A 14,580-nucleotide genomic window follows, 5' to 3' on the forward strand; every position below is an offset into this window, starting at 1 on the left:
CAAAAGTTACGTATTTGTAGAACTAAATCAATCTCAAGTGCCAGTTCAATACATGCTGAATAATACCTATTTTATTCATATGATATCCATCCAACTTTTTCTTGGTACCACAATTGCACCAAAAAAAAAAAGAAAAAAGAAAAACCGCCATTCAATAAGTACTAATTTCACTACTTAATAATTTTTTTATGAAAATATAAAAATAATTCGTAATCGAGTAAAGTAATGGGAATAAAACAGAGGTTTAACAAATCTCAGGTGGCCAGATAGTAATATGAGCAAACCTCAGTGATCCAAATGCAACAAAGCCGGAAAGCTGAAACCCCCCTCCGATGGCCGTACTCTATTTCAACTCCTCCTAGCATCCCATCATTGACTCACACACTCACGCACTCGAAACACTTGATTACATACATCTTCTTCTGCTTCTATTCTCCTGAATTCTTTCTTTCTCTGAGTCTGCATTTTTATTCATCCATGATGGCTCAGGCTCACTCTGCTTTGTCTCAGGTTACTATAATTAATCAAGAAGTTGATTATTGAGTACATTTTAATCCAATTTGTTTCTCCCTAGATTTTAGCATTTGAATTTGATTTTGTTCAATTTGCAGATCACTTTTGCGGTTTATCCCTGTAACAGCGATTCTTCTTTCCGGAGATCGATTTTGAAGGTATTTCAGTTCTCTTTTTTTGGTTTGTCTTTTTGTATTACTGTTTTAGTCTAAGCAATGATGATTTGTGAATAGTTACGGCTGCAAAATTTGGTCTTTTTGAAGTATTAATTCTTTTTTCTTTTTGGGTTATAGTCAAATTCAGTATAAAAAATTGCGACCATGATTTATGTCAGATGAAATTAGTCAGTTCTTCTTTTTTCCTTTCTTTTTTATCATTTTCATTTTTGAAGAATTTATTCCTTAGTTTTCTTTTTCTTTTACCCTCTTGTTTTTGTCCTGCTGTTTAATGCAATGGTGAGAACTAATTGAAATGAAATCACTATCTTGATGTTAATTGGATTTCCATCCGACTATAACATGGTAACCATTTCTGTTTATCCTATTATTGCAGATTGAGACCCTTTTTGGTAGATAAATCTCGTACCATTTTGTTTATACAATTTTCTATCATTGTCCTATATATCTGTTCTTGTTGGTGTATCACATAAAATCTAACTTATTAGTTGAATCCCATTATTGTTTCAGACAAACAATGTGAGATTTCATGACAAATCATGGATCTCTGTCTCAGATTTTGACTTGAAAACAAAGAATGTTGTACATTCCAGAAGCCAACGCATTCTGTGCTTCTCAGTACAACAAGCAAGCAAACCTAAGGTTGGAGTTTCACCTTTGTTGCTCGAAGATCCAAAGGAGCCACCAATGCACTTGTACAAGCCAAAGGAACCGTATAGTGCAACAATTGTCTCTGTTGAGAGGCTTGTTGGCCCGAAAGCTCCTGGAGAGACTTGTCATATTGTGATTGATCATGGTGGTAATGTTCCTTACTGGGAAGGACAAAGTTATGGTGTCATTCCTCCTGTAAGCCTTACATCCTATACTTTCTTGTTTTCCTTGAAGATGTTGAATAAATAACTCCATAGGAAGGTAGATTAAAACAGCTCAATATGCCTTTGTTGAATCTTGATAGTTGTACTGTTGTATGGTCTTTCTTATGTTACAGCAAGAGGCTTAGCTTATTTTCTGCTGACATGCTTATATATCCTTAATGGACTTCGAACTTTGAAGAACAGGTTCAGCTCATTGTGCTTGTCAATATTAATAGAAGAAAGAAATGGACTTATTGCTCTACCACTAGTCATATTTTGAATTCCTTGTTATAAAGCCAGTGGCACAGGGAAATAGAAAGTAGCATCGACTATCAAGAGCATGTTACTTTCTACTGATTTAATATTCCCTTTTACATCGCAGGCCCTGGCCCTTTGACTGCGGAAGTTGTAGTTGTAACTACTTTCCTAGGATGGGAATGTCTTAATAGATGGATATTACCTCTCCTCTTCTAATTTCGTGAATTTTGTTAGCTAATCAATTCTAAACAAGCAGGACTGCTGAACCTAAAGAAACATCAACAATAATCATATAGCAGTTTTCTGATGATTATAAGTTGGCTTATCTAACTACTTGGCTTATATTAAGTAATTACTTATTATTGAAGTTACCTGTTTTTATCATTTTCAACTTTATACTCTTGGGTAAAACATATCATTAGCTTTATTTTAGCATATTGATGGAAATCATGTAATGGCTTGGAATTTTCTTCTGTTGGATTGCAGGGTGAAAATCCAAAGAAACCAGGTAGTCCCAACAATGTTCGTTTGTACTCAATTGCTTCTACTCGCTATGGGGACTCTTTTGATGGCAAAACAGCAAGCTTCTGTGTCCGACGTGCCGTGTATTATGATCCGGATACAGGAAAAGAAGACCCTTCAAAACAAGGTGTATGCAGTAACTTTCTATGTGATTCAAAGCCTGGAGACAAAGTTAAGATCACAGGTAAGACACAACTGATAATTTGAAAGTTACACCATATCCAGTCAATTTGACTTGCTCAAGATGTTAAGATTAAAATGGTAATTGATGTTGTCATTGCTACTACATCAAATAGAAAAGGTAATTTTGGTGCTAGACTTGGTGGTTATTTTGGGAAGATCCTTGACTTGTTGGTTGGTTTATGAATCTTTCGTGAATTTGAGGAGTTAGCTTTAGTAATCACACAAAACATGAGTGTTGTTCTTTAGCTGAAATTTAAGAAAGGTATTTTAACTGTCAAAAGAAACAATTATCTGCTATTGGCACGGTTGCTTCCCATGTTTAAGGCTAATCCTTAAATGTGGAACTGGAAACTACTTATTGCTAGGTTATTTGGAATTGAATTATCCCTAGCAAGTTATTTAAAGTTTTTCAGAGACATGGATGTCAGCATATGGTACAAAGTCCTTGTGTTATCTAATGTTTCTGGAATACTAAGTTAATGCAACCATTTTGATCTTACATTTCAGGCTGGTTGCTAATCAAGCATACACATAGGGGCTATTTGGTACCAAGAGACATTTCTATGTATTGCTTGATTAATGTACTTCCTATCTAATCACATTCATGCCCTGCATTTTCTTGTCTGAAGAACCTAGTTATAAGAGCTGTTTAATTACAGTCTTTAGTAACTTTATTCACCTGTTGTTTTATGTTAAAATCACTACTAGGAGCCCTAAGTTTTGAAAATCTACATCAAGCACCCTGATACTTGACAGACTGTGAATAGAGTAAAGGTGGATGCCAAATGCTGAGATCGACCTTCAATTTATAGCACTTAAAATTATGAAAAGCAGACAATAGTACTAAATGCAACAATTGAAAAAGAATGCTTCCCACAATTCTTCTTCCCGGGCAAAACCTTCCCAGCATGGCATCCGGTCTCTGCACCCCTCCACAACCTAAAAAATGAAACTTAAGCAACCCTCTCCATCAAAGCTTTACCCTGTGTAGCTGCAATCCATAAGCTGGCCCTGTCAATCTGTCAAATTTGCCCTTCACCTGCTCCAGCCGCAGTTTCGTCTTTGCCTCACCTAGAAACCACACTTCTAGAGTGCACATCTCTCTTATGGAGTCTTCCTCTGCCTTTCATGTCTCTGTTCCCTGTATGGCACCACTGTCTGCCAAATCACCATGACTCCTATTCCTGGTGCCAACTTAACCTTGTTCCTGGCTGCGTGCTTGTTTACCCTCTCATTCCCCTTCCTTCTCTTCCCCCATCTTATGGAAAGCTCTCTGAAAAGCCAAGTAGATTCCCTAGCTTGCTACTTTCCACGCATTCAGAAATAAATTGGTTCTTTGGTTATTTGGAGAAAGAGATTTTTTCCCACTGTGATAGTGAGATTGGGGTAGAAATGGGCTTTCCAAATTATCTATGAAATATTCATCACTTTGTGCTTGAAATTGGTGCATTTTCCTTTGTGTTATTTAAGCTGGAAATGAAGCGTTATGAGTCTTTTGCTTTGGGGTGGGTTTGAGTAATTGATTTTTTCCTAAAAGAGAAGCAAAGCGTGGAAGGGAGGAAATGTTGCGGTTGAATGCTGTTTAACTGCTGAACTTAGGAAGTCTGTAGAAATGACAGTAATAGTGTTACTGATAGAATAGCTAGTTTTGCTACAAAGCTTAAATATGATGTGGAGTGGAGAGAGAGGTTACCACGATGGCTTGTGCTTATTTGTTTATAATAAATGAAATATCTGACACTTTTGACCCAAAAAAAAAAAAAGAAAAGAAAAAAGCACCATTGTGGATTGATAATTTGGCTGAAACTCATGGATGAACTCAGGATGGTGAATTAGGTGTGGTGGGAAGGTAGCGGCAGTGACCATCAAAAGAGTTGTTAAATTTTGTCAATTGTTTCCAACTTCGCCTAAAAACAAAGATTTGTTTTTCCCAAGAAAACTCACATATGGCATTGTTGTGGGACTGAAGAGGATACTCTGGAAATCTTCAATACTCCTATTAATTTTGGGATAAAGTAACTGATAGGCATTAATTCTTATTGGCAAGTGCAACTGTGTCATGCATAAGCAAGTCAGGTGGAGTTGCTTTTTATAATATTTTCTGTATTTTTCCCAGTTTTGAACTCAGGAAGTTTGGCAGCAATCCGGCCAAGCAACAAGGCGGCAAATATTGTTCAGTCTTTCGCTTTACCTACTTTGCTGGGTTCTACATGGATGGTGAAATAGTTACTAACCTCTCCTTTTTCCGATTTGCACAATTATTTTTCAGGTCCTTCTGGCAAGATCATGCTGTTGCCTGAAGATAACCCAAAGGCCACCCACATTATGATAGCAACTGGTACTGGTGTGGCTCCCTATAGGGCTTACCTTCGCCGCATGTTTATGGAATCTGTCCCAACTTTCAAGTTTGGTGGCCTTGCTTGGCTCTTCCTTGGGGTGGCAAACACTGACAGTCTACTATATGATGATGAGTTCTCCCAATATCTTAGGGACTACCCAGATAATTTCAGATATGACCGTGCACTCAGCCGAGAGCAGAAGAACAAGAATGGGGGCAAGATGTATGTTCAGGATAAAATTGAAGAATACAGTGACGAGATCTTTAAATTACTGGACACTGGGGCACACATCTATTTCTGTGGGCTCAAGGGGATGATGCCTGGGATCCAAGATACTCTCAAGAGAGTTGCAGAGCAGAGAGGGGAGAGTTGGGATGAGAAGCTCTCACAACTTAAAAAGAACAAGCAGTGGCACGTTGAAGTCTACTAATTAGCATGCAGTCGAGTCCACTCATTCTTCTTGCGAAGGGTGGGTATCATTCCACCCCTTAGGTGATATAGCATTTGCTTTCATTTATGACTTGCAGAATTTGACGAGTAATTTGTATCAACTTGTATCATTAATTAGAATGGAGTATAAATTGGTTGGTACTTCCATAAAAGTCAGTGGTTGCCTCATAAAAATTTCTACTAAATACTCCACCTTTTTTTTGTTTGATATTATAGGATGAAAAAGATGCAGAAAACTCCATTAAGGCGTTGCTTGGTGAAATTCCTTTTGTGAGAATGCTATGCTCAATCTACAATTAAATGAAGCTATAAATCAGTTGAATGACTATTAGACAATTCCTCTCTTTCTCTTGAATTGCATCTAGAAGGTGATTAGAGGAATCATGTGTGTTGAAGAGGAGAAAAAGGAATCATGTGTGTGAAACATTTTTGCCTAGTGTATCACGAAAGAGGAAATGCAAACAAAGGTAGTGCGTCTACGTTAACCAATATTCTCATCAAGTAAAACAACAATAAGGAGAAGCATTTTGTTAATATGAAAGGGAAAAAGTTATGAAAGAGAACATTAACTAATATTTGCCCAACTGAAAGGAGCAACTCAAAACGAAAGAAATCTCAAGTTTGATGGACTGATTTGAGTTTAACAATTCACAGTGTTCGTTCACTGAATGAGGAGAATTGAAAGGAGAAAGAGAAAAGGGATTCCCCTTGCTTCTTGAGATGAGTAAATTAACCTTCCTCAGTCGAAGGTAATGCGTCCACATGAATGCAGACATAGTGTCTTCTGCCTCAGAGCACAAGAAATGATGTAAGTTGTTGCCAGGCTTGGATGAAGCTTTAGTGGAGCATAGACTCCAAATTGAAAAAAGGGCATCGTCCTCATAAGTGGCCTCCTAGGATAATGTCAAAGGAAGTGTTAAGGTTATAAAGAAAGAATTGGAAAGGTTAATATAGGCTGGGTTTATTAGTCCAGTTAAGTCTGTGTAATGGCTTTCCAACATCGTCCCCATTATGAAGAAAAAGGGTAAGGTAAAAAATTCTGTAGATTTTCAAGATTTCAATTCAGCTACTCAAAAGGATGAATATCCTATGCTGATAGCTGATTAAATGGGGTAGATACTGGGCATATAATGTTGACCTTCATGGATGGACGGACACCGGTTACAATCAGATATATAAATTGCTGAGAAGGATGTCCACAAAAAGGCCTCCTAGTGTCCTGGTTCACTTGGGTGCTGTGGGTGTTCTTTGAGTTAAAGAACCTTCTCTTCGATCATATGATCGGCCTATTCATAGACATTTACATAGATGATGTGAAGTCTACCGTGAAGGAATGGCATTTGACCGGATTGGAAAAGAGCCTTGAGACAAACAACTAAATACTCCTTTCAAAAGATATTCAGTCCATTCGAATAAAAGTTAAAGAGGGCACTTTTGCCCAGTCCATTTCGCTCTATGGTTTATGCCAAACACGGCTAGACCATGATTGAATAACTGAGCTATGCCATGAAGTCAGTCTTTCTTTGAATTGCTTGATGAGTTTAAGAGGCATAAGCGCAATAAGAAGACAGAAAGAGCCAAAAAGAAAGTAGAACTTTTAATTTCCAGCATTCGTGTCAATTCTTTCAACCGATTCTGTAATAGCGAAAGTCACTATGATCCAAACTGTCTTGTCTGATAATATTGCATATGCCTTCGATTTTTCAATCGATAGTTTGCTGGTAATGCATCTACAGAGCTCCTTTTGGAACAACTTCCCGACGCCTGAGCAACCGTTACACTTGAAAAAAAAAAAAGGTTCATTCAAGCAATCTGGCAACAGTTACAATACCCCTAAACCATCAGGTAATAACATGAGGAGTGACTCCCCAACTCAGTAAGTGAGCGTTTCATCGATTAGAATGCAAAAATTTAGTTCAGTGTGTAACTACCATTGTTCTCCTTGACCAAGTCATCATTATGTTAAGACGAGAAATCATTCGTTAGTTGCTTTGTCTCCTGCTGATGGGTGGGCAGGAGAAGTACAAGATGCAAGCTCATAGATAAAAGGGCTGTTATTGGAAGTAGGATAGCGTTAATGGAAAAAAATGCTACATCGTCAACCGGCTAGAAAGTGGATGCATAATTACTGACCTTAGCTCCTTTCTCCTCAGATGGACAGAGCCCTAATGGATCAGGAGGGAAGCAAAGAATACCAAGCTAGCCCAGAAAAGATGTCTCAATTTAGGTCTATTTCTCCAAATAATGTGGCATATCTAAAGTTGTTACTAAATAGGATCATGCCTCTGATGAAGGATTTAGCCGGACCTGAACAATGTAGCTTTATTCCAGGAAGGCAAATCGGGAAAGGAAATTTAACTAGTTTACTAAACTTTGGAAAAAAATTTCTGAAATTTGTGTTTGGAAATGTGGCGTTTATTTGGTTCTTTAAACTTTTGATATCAATTGCCCCACCCACCTGTGGGGTCAGTTTATTCTTACCAAACGTTCACATGAAGAGTTTTGACATCCCATTTCCTCAAACTCAATCAAACGGCTGGCCGTGTATTAGTTACTATTCTTTTTTGTCAAAATGTCATCATTTAATATATATGTGATAAAAGTTACAATATTCCTAGCATATACATACTACTGGCACATGGCCAGGACATCTTTGTGGGCTTCATTCTTAAGCCACACAGGGAAGTCTAGCTCCCACCTTGCTTCATCAATTAGGTTGATGGCAAACTTTGCCAAACCATGACTAGTGCGATTATGTTCCCTTCCAATAAATATAAAGGAACATCACCAAAAGGATCGACTAAGATGTATGATATCATCTACCAACATATCTAACAGAGATAATCCAATACATCTGTGATTAATTCTATCCACTAAACACTTACAATCTGAGTGTATGAGTACAGATGTCCACCCTTCTTCCAGAGCTTTGAGCATGGCTGATCTGATTGCTTCAGCTTCTAATATGGCAGCATCTTTCATCATTCCAGTAGGGATTGTCCATGTTTTGACCAGTCTTCCATTATGGTCCTTTGTTGCAATGCCCAATCCCCCTCTACTTCTCTTATTGTCCATTGCTGCATCCGTGAACATTAAAATGGCATGTTGATCCTGGAACTCTTTTGTGATGGTCCTCGTTGGCACTTCTGGCTCATCCTTTTTGCTTTCCCCATTCTCCAAGTCCCACATCTGTTTGTACTCCAACCATTCTTCTAGAGCTCTACTTGAAATCAGGTTACCTTTTGTGCTTTCCTTGTTGAAGTTGCAGGCATTTCTGGCTTTCCACAATTGCCACAAGAAGTTTATTGTGGCTTCTATGTGACTGATGCCGTTAACTCTGCTTCTAGCACCCTGCAATGCTTCCCATCACCTCCAAAAATTCCACGAGCTTTCTTGACTACCGTCCCATTTGATAGGGAATATCTTCCAAGCCTCTCCTCTAGCTTTACAGTTGAAAAAAAGGTGCTCTAAAGTTTCTTCCCCTTCACCACAGCATTACTTATCCCCTTTACCAGTTCTTCTATGCACTTCTTCGTTTGTGGGCAGAATGTTATGAAGACATTTCCATAGGAAGTGCTTCAGTTTATGTTTTATGTTTAGATCTCAGACTTGATGCCATAGTGTAGGATCATCCTTCCTTGAGCTGGATCCCTCGTTTGGTTGCATCTTATTGGCCTTCTTGCTCGATTTTAATCTGGCTTGAGCATATCCTGACTTGGTGGTGTAGTCTCCACTACTGCTATGCATCCAAACGAACCTGTCCTGCCTTTCCTGGATGCTGAGAGGGATCATTAGTATTTGTTCCGCCTCTTCTCTTGAGAAAATGGACTGAATAAGATTGTTGTTCCATCTCTTGTTACTGATCAACTCACAGACTTTGTCTATGATGCAATTTTGAGGTCTAGCTAATCTTATTAGTCCATTCATACCATTGGGAACCCATCTATCCTTCCAAATTGCAGTTGATCTATCATTCCCTATCTGTCTTCCAATGCCATCTTCTAGCAAAGGGATTGCACTTTGGATGCTCTGCCATATCCACGATTAACCTGACTTTGTTTTGGCCTTTGATATCAGTCAGGTCCCACCATTTTTTCCAATGCATTTTCTTCTCACCTTGGTCATTTCCCCACCAAAACCTCGCCATCATGTTGCTTAATGCTTTACATAGTCCATCTGGAAGCTTGAAAACTGACATGGTATATGATGGTAGAGCTAACGCAACTAATTTGAGAAGAACCTCTTTGCCCGCATTACTTAGCATCTTTCCCTTCCATCCTTGCAGCTTGCCAATCATCTTCTCTTTCAGGAACTTGAATGTGCTGTTTTTAGATCTTCCTATAACCATAGGGAGGCCCAGATACTTTGCCTGAGAGACATGCTGGATGTTGCCAAGAGTTTGGAGGACCTCTTGTTTGTTTGCCTGGGAAGTGTTTCTGCTGAAAAGAACTGCTGATTTCTCAATGTTGATCTTTTGTCCTGAAGCTAGTTCATAGATTTGAAGGATTCTGGTGATCTCACTTGCCTCCTTAGAGTTAGCTTTACAGAAGATCAACGAGTCATCTGCGAAAAATAAATGGGATATGGCAGGGCCATTCTTGGAGATTTTAATTCCTGTTAACATATTGTTCCTGCAAGCAGATGTTAAGAGGTTTGCAAGGCCTTGAGCACAGAAAAGAAACAAATATGGGGACAGTGGGTCCCCCCGCCTAATGCCTCTAGAAGGACACACATAGCCTGTTTTGTTCCCATTGATATTAAAGGAGTAGGAACAGGACGATATGCACCCTTTGATCCAATTGATTCACAAGGGGCCATTTTACTAAGGACACAAAGCAAAAACTTCCATTCTACTCTATAATAGGCTTTTGACATGTCTAGTTTAAGAACCATGTATCCCTCTTTCTTGCCCCTCCTATGATTAAGCCAGTGGATATATTCATGTGCTATCATAACATTATCCAAAATTTGTCTCCCTGGTACAAAAGCAGCTTAACCATTACTTATGCATTCATTCAAAAAATGCTTCATTCTATTTACAAGAACTTTGGAAATGATTTTATAAACAACATTGCATAAACTGATTGGTCTATATTGAGAAAGATTCAATGGCGTATCAATCTTAGGAATTAGTGTGACTAAAGTTTCATTCAGAGCTTTGCACAAATGGCCCAGCTGAAAGTAACTCTTGATAGTCTCCACTAGGTCCTTTTTAATGATACCCCAGAATCTTTGAAAAAATAAGGGAGACATACCATCTGGTCCCGGGGCTTTATTGGGATGCATGGAAAATAAAGCCAGCTTAATTTCCTTCTCTATTACAAGCCTAGTGATCCGGGGCTTTATTGGGATGCATGGAAAATAAAGCCAGCTTAATTTCCTTCTCTATTACAAGCCTAGTGATCTGAAGGTTCATCTGTTCTGTGATTGTTCTAGAAATGCCCTGAAGGATCTCATAGAAATTTGTGGGCCATGTGCTTTTAAACAATTTCTGGTAGTATCTTGTTACTTCTTCACCTATCTCCTCATCTGTTTCACACCAACCCCCTTGTTCCTTCTCCAATCTGGATATCCTATTTCTCCTTCTTTTACTGGCAACTCTCATATGAAAGTAAGCTGTGTTTTTGTCCCCCTCTTTTAGCCATTTGCATCGAGATTTTTGGGCCCAAAAAGCTTCTTCCTTAGCATACTCAGCACTCAATTTCCTTTTAAGATCCATAATCAGAGATTGTTTGTTCTGTGTATTCCTTTCCTGTGTCTTCCCAATTAGATCTTTGATAGCCAAAATTTTGGCTTTACTGTTTGACTGAAGTCCTTTATTCCATCCTTTGAGTGCCAATATGCATTCCTTGATTTTCCTTGTTATTCTGTAGCCTCTGGATCCCAATTGTTGTTTCTCCCATGCCGAGTCCACTACCTTTTCTACTTCAGGATACTGCAACCATCTTGCATCAAATTGGAACCGTTTTCTATATCTTTTCCTTACTGGTCTGGTATCCATTAGCAGCATAGCATGGTCAGACGCAACAGTTTGTATGTGCATCAAATTTGCTCCACTATTGTTCTTGCACCACTCTACACTTGTTAGAGCTCTATCTAATCTCTCCTTTATCTTTTCCCCAGAGCTCCAATTGTTGTTCCATGTCCAGGGCAACCCTTCAAAGCCAAGGTCAATGAGCTTATTTCTAGTAATAAAATTCTTGAACTTACTAAAAGACCAGCTTTCTCCAGTCTTACCACCCCACTTTTCATCGTTGGAGATTATATCATTAAAATCACCAATGAGCACAATTCTATTGTTCCACAACCTTTTCCTGTCAGATAAATTTTCCCACTGTTTCTGCCTAATAGATGCCATTGAGTTTGCATATGTACATATACACCACCAGTTATCTGATTCCTGATTAGCAGCAATTTTAACCTCAATGGTAAATTTCGTGAACAAAATTTTGTCAATCTTTAGATCTTTGTTCCAAAAAATAGCTAAACCACCAGCCTTACCAATCGGGTTAACCACAAAAATATTATCATAGTTGACTCTTTTTTTGAATTTTTTCATGATTTTTTTTTATTTTTAGTTTCACTAAGAAAGACCAGATTTGGGGAGTGAAGGTTACAAACCTCCTTGAGACTGGGAACCGTCAAGGAGCTCCCGGCACCTTGACAATTTCACGCTAGAACTTTCATATTGTACCGGGAGACCATTCCAGGCTGGTCTCCATAACCTTCAGCTCATCATTCAATTCCGTTTCTCCTTTCTTTTTGCTTCTTTTTGGTTTCATTTCCTCATCTTTCATCATATCCACTTCCATTGGCTGGGTCATTTTTCTTTTTCCACCCACTTCCTCGATCACCGAACACCCATTCTGGCAGATTTTCATCAGTGGTTCCCTGTTCATCATGTTGCTGCTATTCCTAATATTCCTTCTTCTGATTTTGACCTCTCTCATTTTGCTATCCTTCTTATTTCCATCGTTTTCCTTCTTCTGTGAATAGCTATTGTTTGGAGTTTCCATTTCCAGATCCATTGAGCTTGCTATGACTTTAGCTGGATCCGATGCCTCTATTTTTTCAACATCTTTGGCCACCGTCATCCTTGCATCCTTTTCCTTAGATGTCCCCTTGGATCCCTCCACCAGTTTCTTGATTTGACCTTCAGTCATTTCCTGTCCACCCACTTTTTTTTGAACCATTTCCTTTTGTGGTTTTTGATTCAGAACCAAACCTTTGTTGTGGTCCGTGTTCAAGGGTGGCCCGCTGTCTTTAGTTGCTTTTGAATTTTAAGTTTGAAAACTTTCAGTACTTGTCCCGCCACTTCTCTCACCTGGCCTCTCGTCTGAATGTCTCTGCTGATAGCTCTTTTCTTCCTGCATCTCCATCCTTTTGTGAGGGTTGATTATGTAATCACATTCAAAGAGCAGCCTGTGAGCTGTTGAATTTTCTGAAATTTTTCCTACAGCCTCTGGGATTGGTTTGGGATCCACCCTTTTCTTTGGTGAAGGTCTCATGACCTGAGTTCTCATCCACGGCCCATATTGTTGCTTCCCTGTGACAACCTGGTTTCCCTTTCCAAGTTTGCATGCTTTGTCACTATGTCCAACGATTCCACATGAATAGCCATGCTATGGAAAAGAAAACGCTGCCAGATGGTCCAAATGCACGTCAGCGTGGCTATCTGATTGGTAGGCTGCGAAAAGCAGTCAAATGGGCTACTTTGTTTCAAAACTTGTGTTCCATTAAGGGAGATTCTAGGACATCTTTGGAAGCAGAGGTGTGCTGATTAATTCATCATTTTGCACTGCTGCTGTGCCCTGTATACAAATAAAGCTATTTTCGATCAAAATACAATAAGAATATGTAAATTAAGGTTCTATTGGTAAATATTAGTTATAATCATACAAAAAGAGAAGATAGCCCACAAGTTGGGCCCAATTACGTACATGTGTTTATACTATTATTATTAAGCAAAATCAAATAGATATATATATATGTGTGTGTGTGTGTTTAAAAAAATGTATTCACACACATAATTAGTGAGAAATGAAAAATTCATTTTTTGAAATGTGAGGGATGGAGAAATTCATTTTGTGTAATGTGAGGGATAAAAAAAAATCATTTTATAAAATATGAGGGACGAAAAAATTTATTTTATAAAATGTGGAGGACTATAGATGAGATTATGTAAAATATAATTTGACAAATTTACCCTTAAAAAATGATCATGTGCCTTGCACATGATGGATTCCGACCAAAAAATGATCGAAAACCTAGTTAGGGACTAAATTTGTTTTATCCAGGAAGCAGACTTTCTACGTATTTGGAGTAGGAGAATATGGCAAATTGGAAGGTACCCGATAAGGGTTTTTTGTTGGATGCTAGATTTTCATGTATATTAGAAGTCTTCATTTGCATTTGTTTGGGTATCACTGTCATGCTTGCCTATTCACTTTTTTGACAAACACAGCTTATTGTCAATTGTGAGTGTGATCGGCCAGCCATTGTATGTTGATGCAGCTATTACATCTTTAACTCGACCCAGTATGGCTCATGTATGTGTAGAAGTCAATCTCTTGCATCCTATTCCAGTGAGTTTGGGTAGGTATGATTGGTGACGTGAATGGGTTTTGGCAACAAATTGTGGCTGAAAACTTACCGAAGTATTGCGAAAACTACTGGCACTTGGGTCATGCAAAGGAGGAGTGTAAATCTAATGAGAGTAACACCAATTTTCAACGTTCGAGATAAGGAAATTGCTAATGCTGATGCTGAGGGTATGAGACAGACATTAGGGGTGGGAAGGGACGAAGGGTAGTGTCTATGTGGTTGAGCATTTTCGGAACTTATCTATTGGATAGCCTAGTGCGAATCAAGACATTCAGTTGGGGTTAGATACGCAGGTTACCAAATAAACAAATAGTGATCAAATAACTAATCAGGTGGAGTTGGCAGCCCAGGTTTTAGAGAGAACAGCGGACAAGTTTGCGGCTGCTATCAAGGGCAATTCAACAATCACAGTTGTTGAGGATAGAAACAATCAGCTAGTGGACGGAGCTGGGGCTGGAGGGAGCAAGGGTGATTTCGTTTCTTGTCATAAGAGGGACAAATAGGGTCAGGGAACTCGCGTGCGAGGTTTGGACTCAACAATCAGTTTGAATGATCATGTGATGCCACTACTAAGTGATGACAGCCTGTAGTTTACTAATATAACATTTTTTGGTCTAGAAAATAGTTGCATTAGAGGGAGGATGAGGATGGGTTGGATCCTAATGTTGAGGAGGAATTTTA

At 38.7% G+C, this 14,580-nt stretch overlaps 3 protein-coding genes across 3 annotated transcripts; 1 reads left to right on the forward strand and 2 right to left on the reverse strand.

The window, feature by feature from the left end:
• The first annotated feature begins 337 nt into the window (after positions 1-337).
• Positions 338-5,447, forward strand: LOC113710220 (ferredoxin--NADP reductase, root-type isozyme, chloroplastic). The gene is made up of 5 exons (XM_027233100.2): positions 338-510; positions 612-671; positions 1,200-1,535; positions 2,288-2,507; positions 4,776-5,447. Exons 1-5 carry the CDS (start codon positions 478-480, stop codon positions 5,273-5,275), a joined length of 1,149 nt encoding a protein of 382 aa, XP_027088901.2. The 5' UTR covers positions 338-477; the 3' UTR covers positions 5,276-5,447.
• Positions 5,448-8,079: 2,632 nt separating this feature from the next.
• Positions 8,080-10,113, reverse strand: LOC140014185 (uncharacterized). The gene is made up of 4 exons (XM_072064604.1): positions 10,028-10,113; positions 9,412-9,926; positions 8,905-9,296; positions 8,080-8,646 (listed from the first exon to the last, which is right to left on the reverse strand). Exons 1-4 carry the CDS (start codon positions 10,111-10,113, stop codon positions 8,080-8,082), a joined length of 1,560 nt encoding a protein of 519 aa, XP_071920705.1.
• Positions 10,114-10,621: 508 nt separating this feature from the next.
• On the reverse strand, positions 10,622-11,854 carry LOC140014186 (uncharacterized). Its single transcript, XM_072064605.1, has one exon. It carries the CDS (start codon positions 11,852-11,854, stop codon positions 10,622-10,624), a length of 1,233 nt encoding a protein of 410 aa, XP_071920706.1.
• Positions 11,855-14,580: the final 2,726 nt, after the last annotated feature.

This window comes from Coffea arabica, chromosome 9c (assembly GCF_036785885.1).
Source record: "Coffea arabica cultivar ET-39 chromosome 9c, Coffea Arabica ET-39 HiFi, whole genome shotgun sequence".
In the NCBI taxonomy this organism is placed as follows: domain Eukaryota; kingdom Viridiplantae; phylum Streptophyta; class Magnoliopsida; order Gentianales; family Rubiaceae; genus Coffea; species Coffea arabica.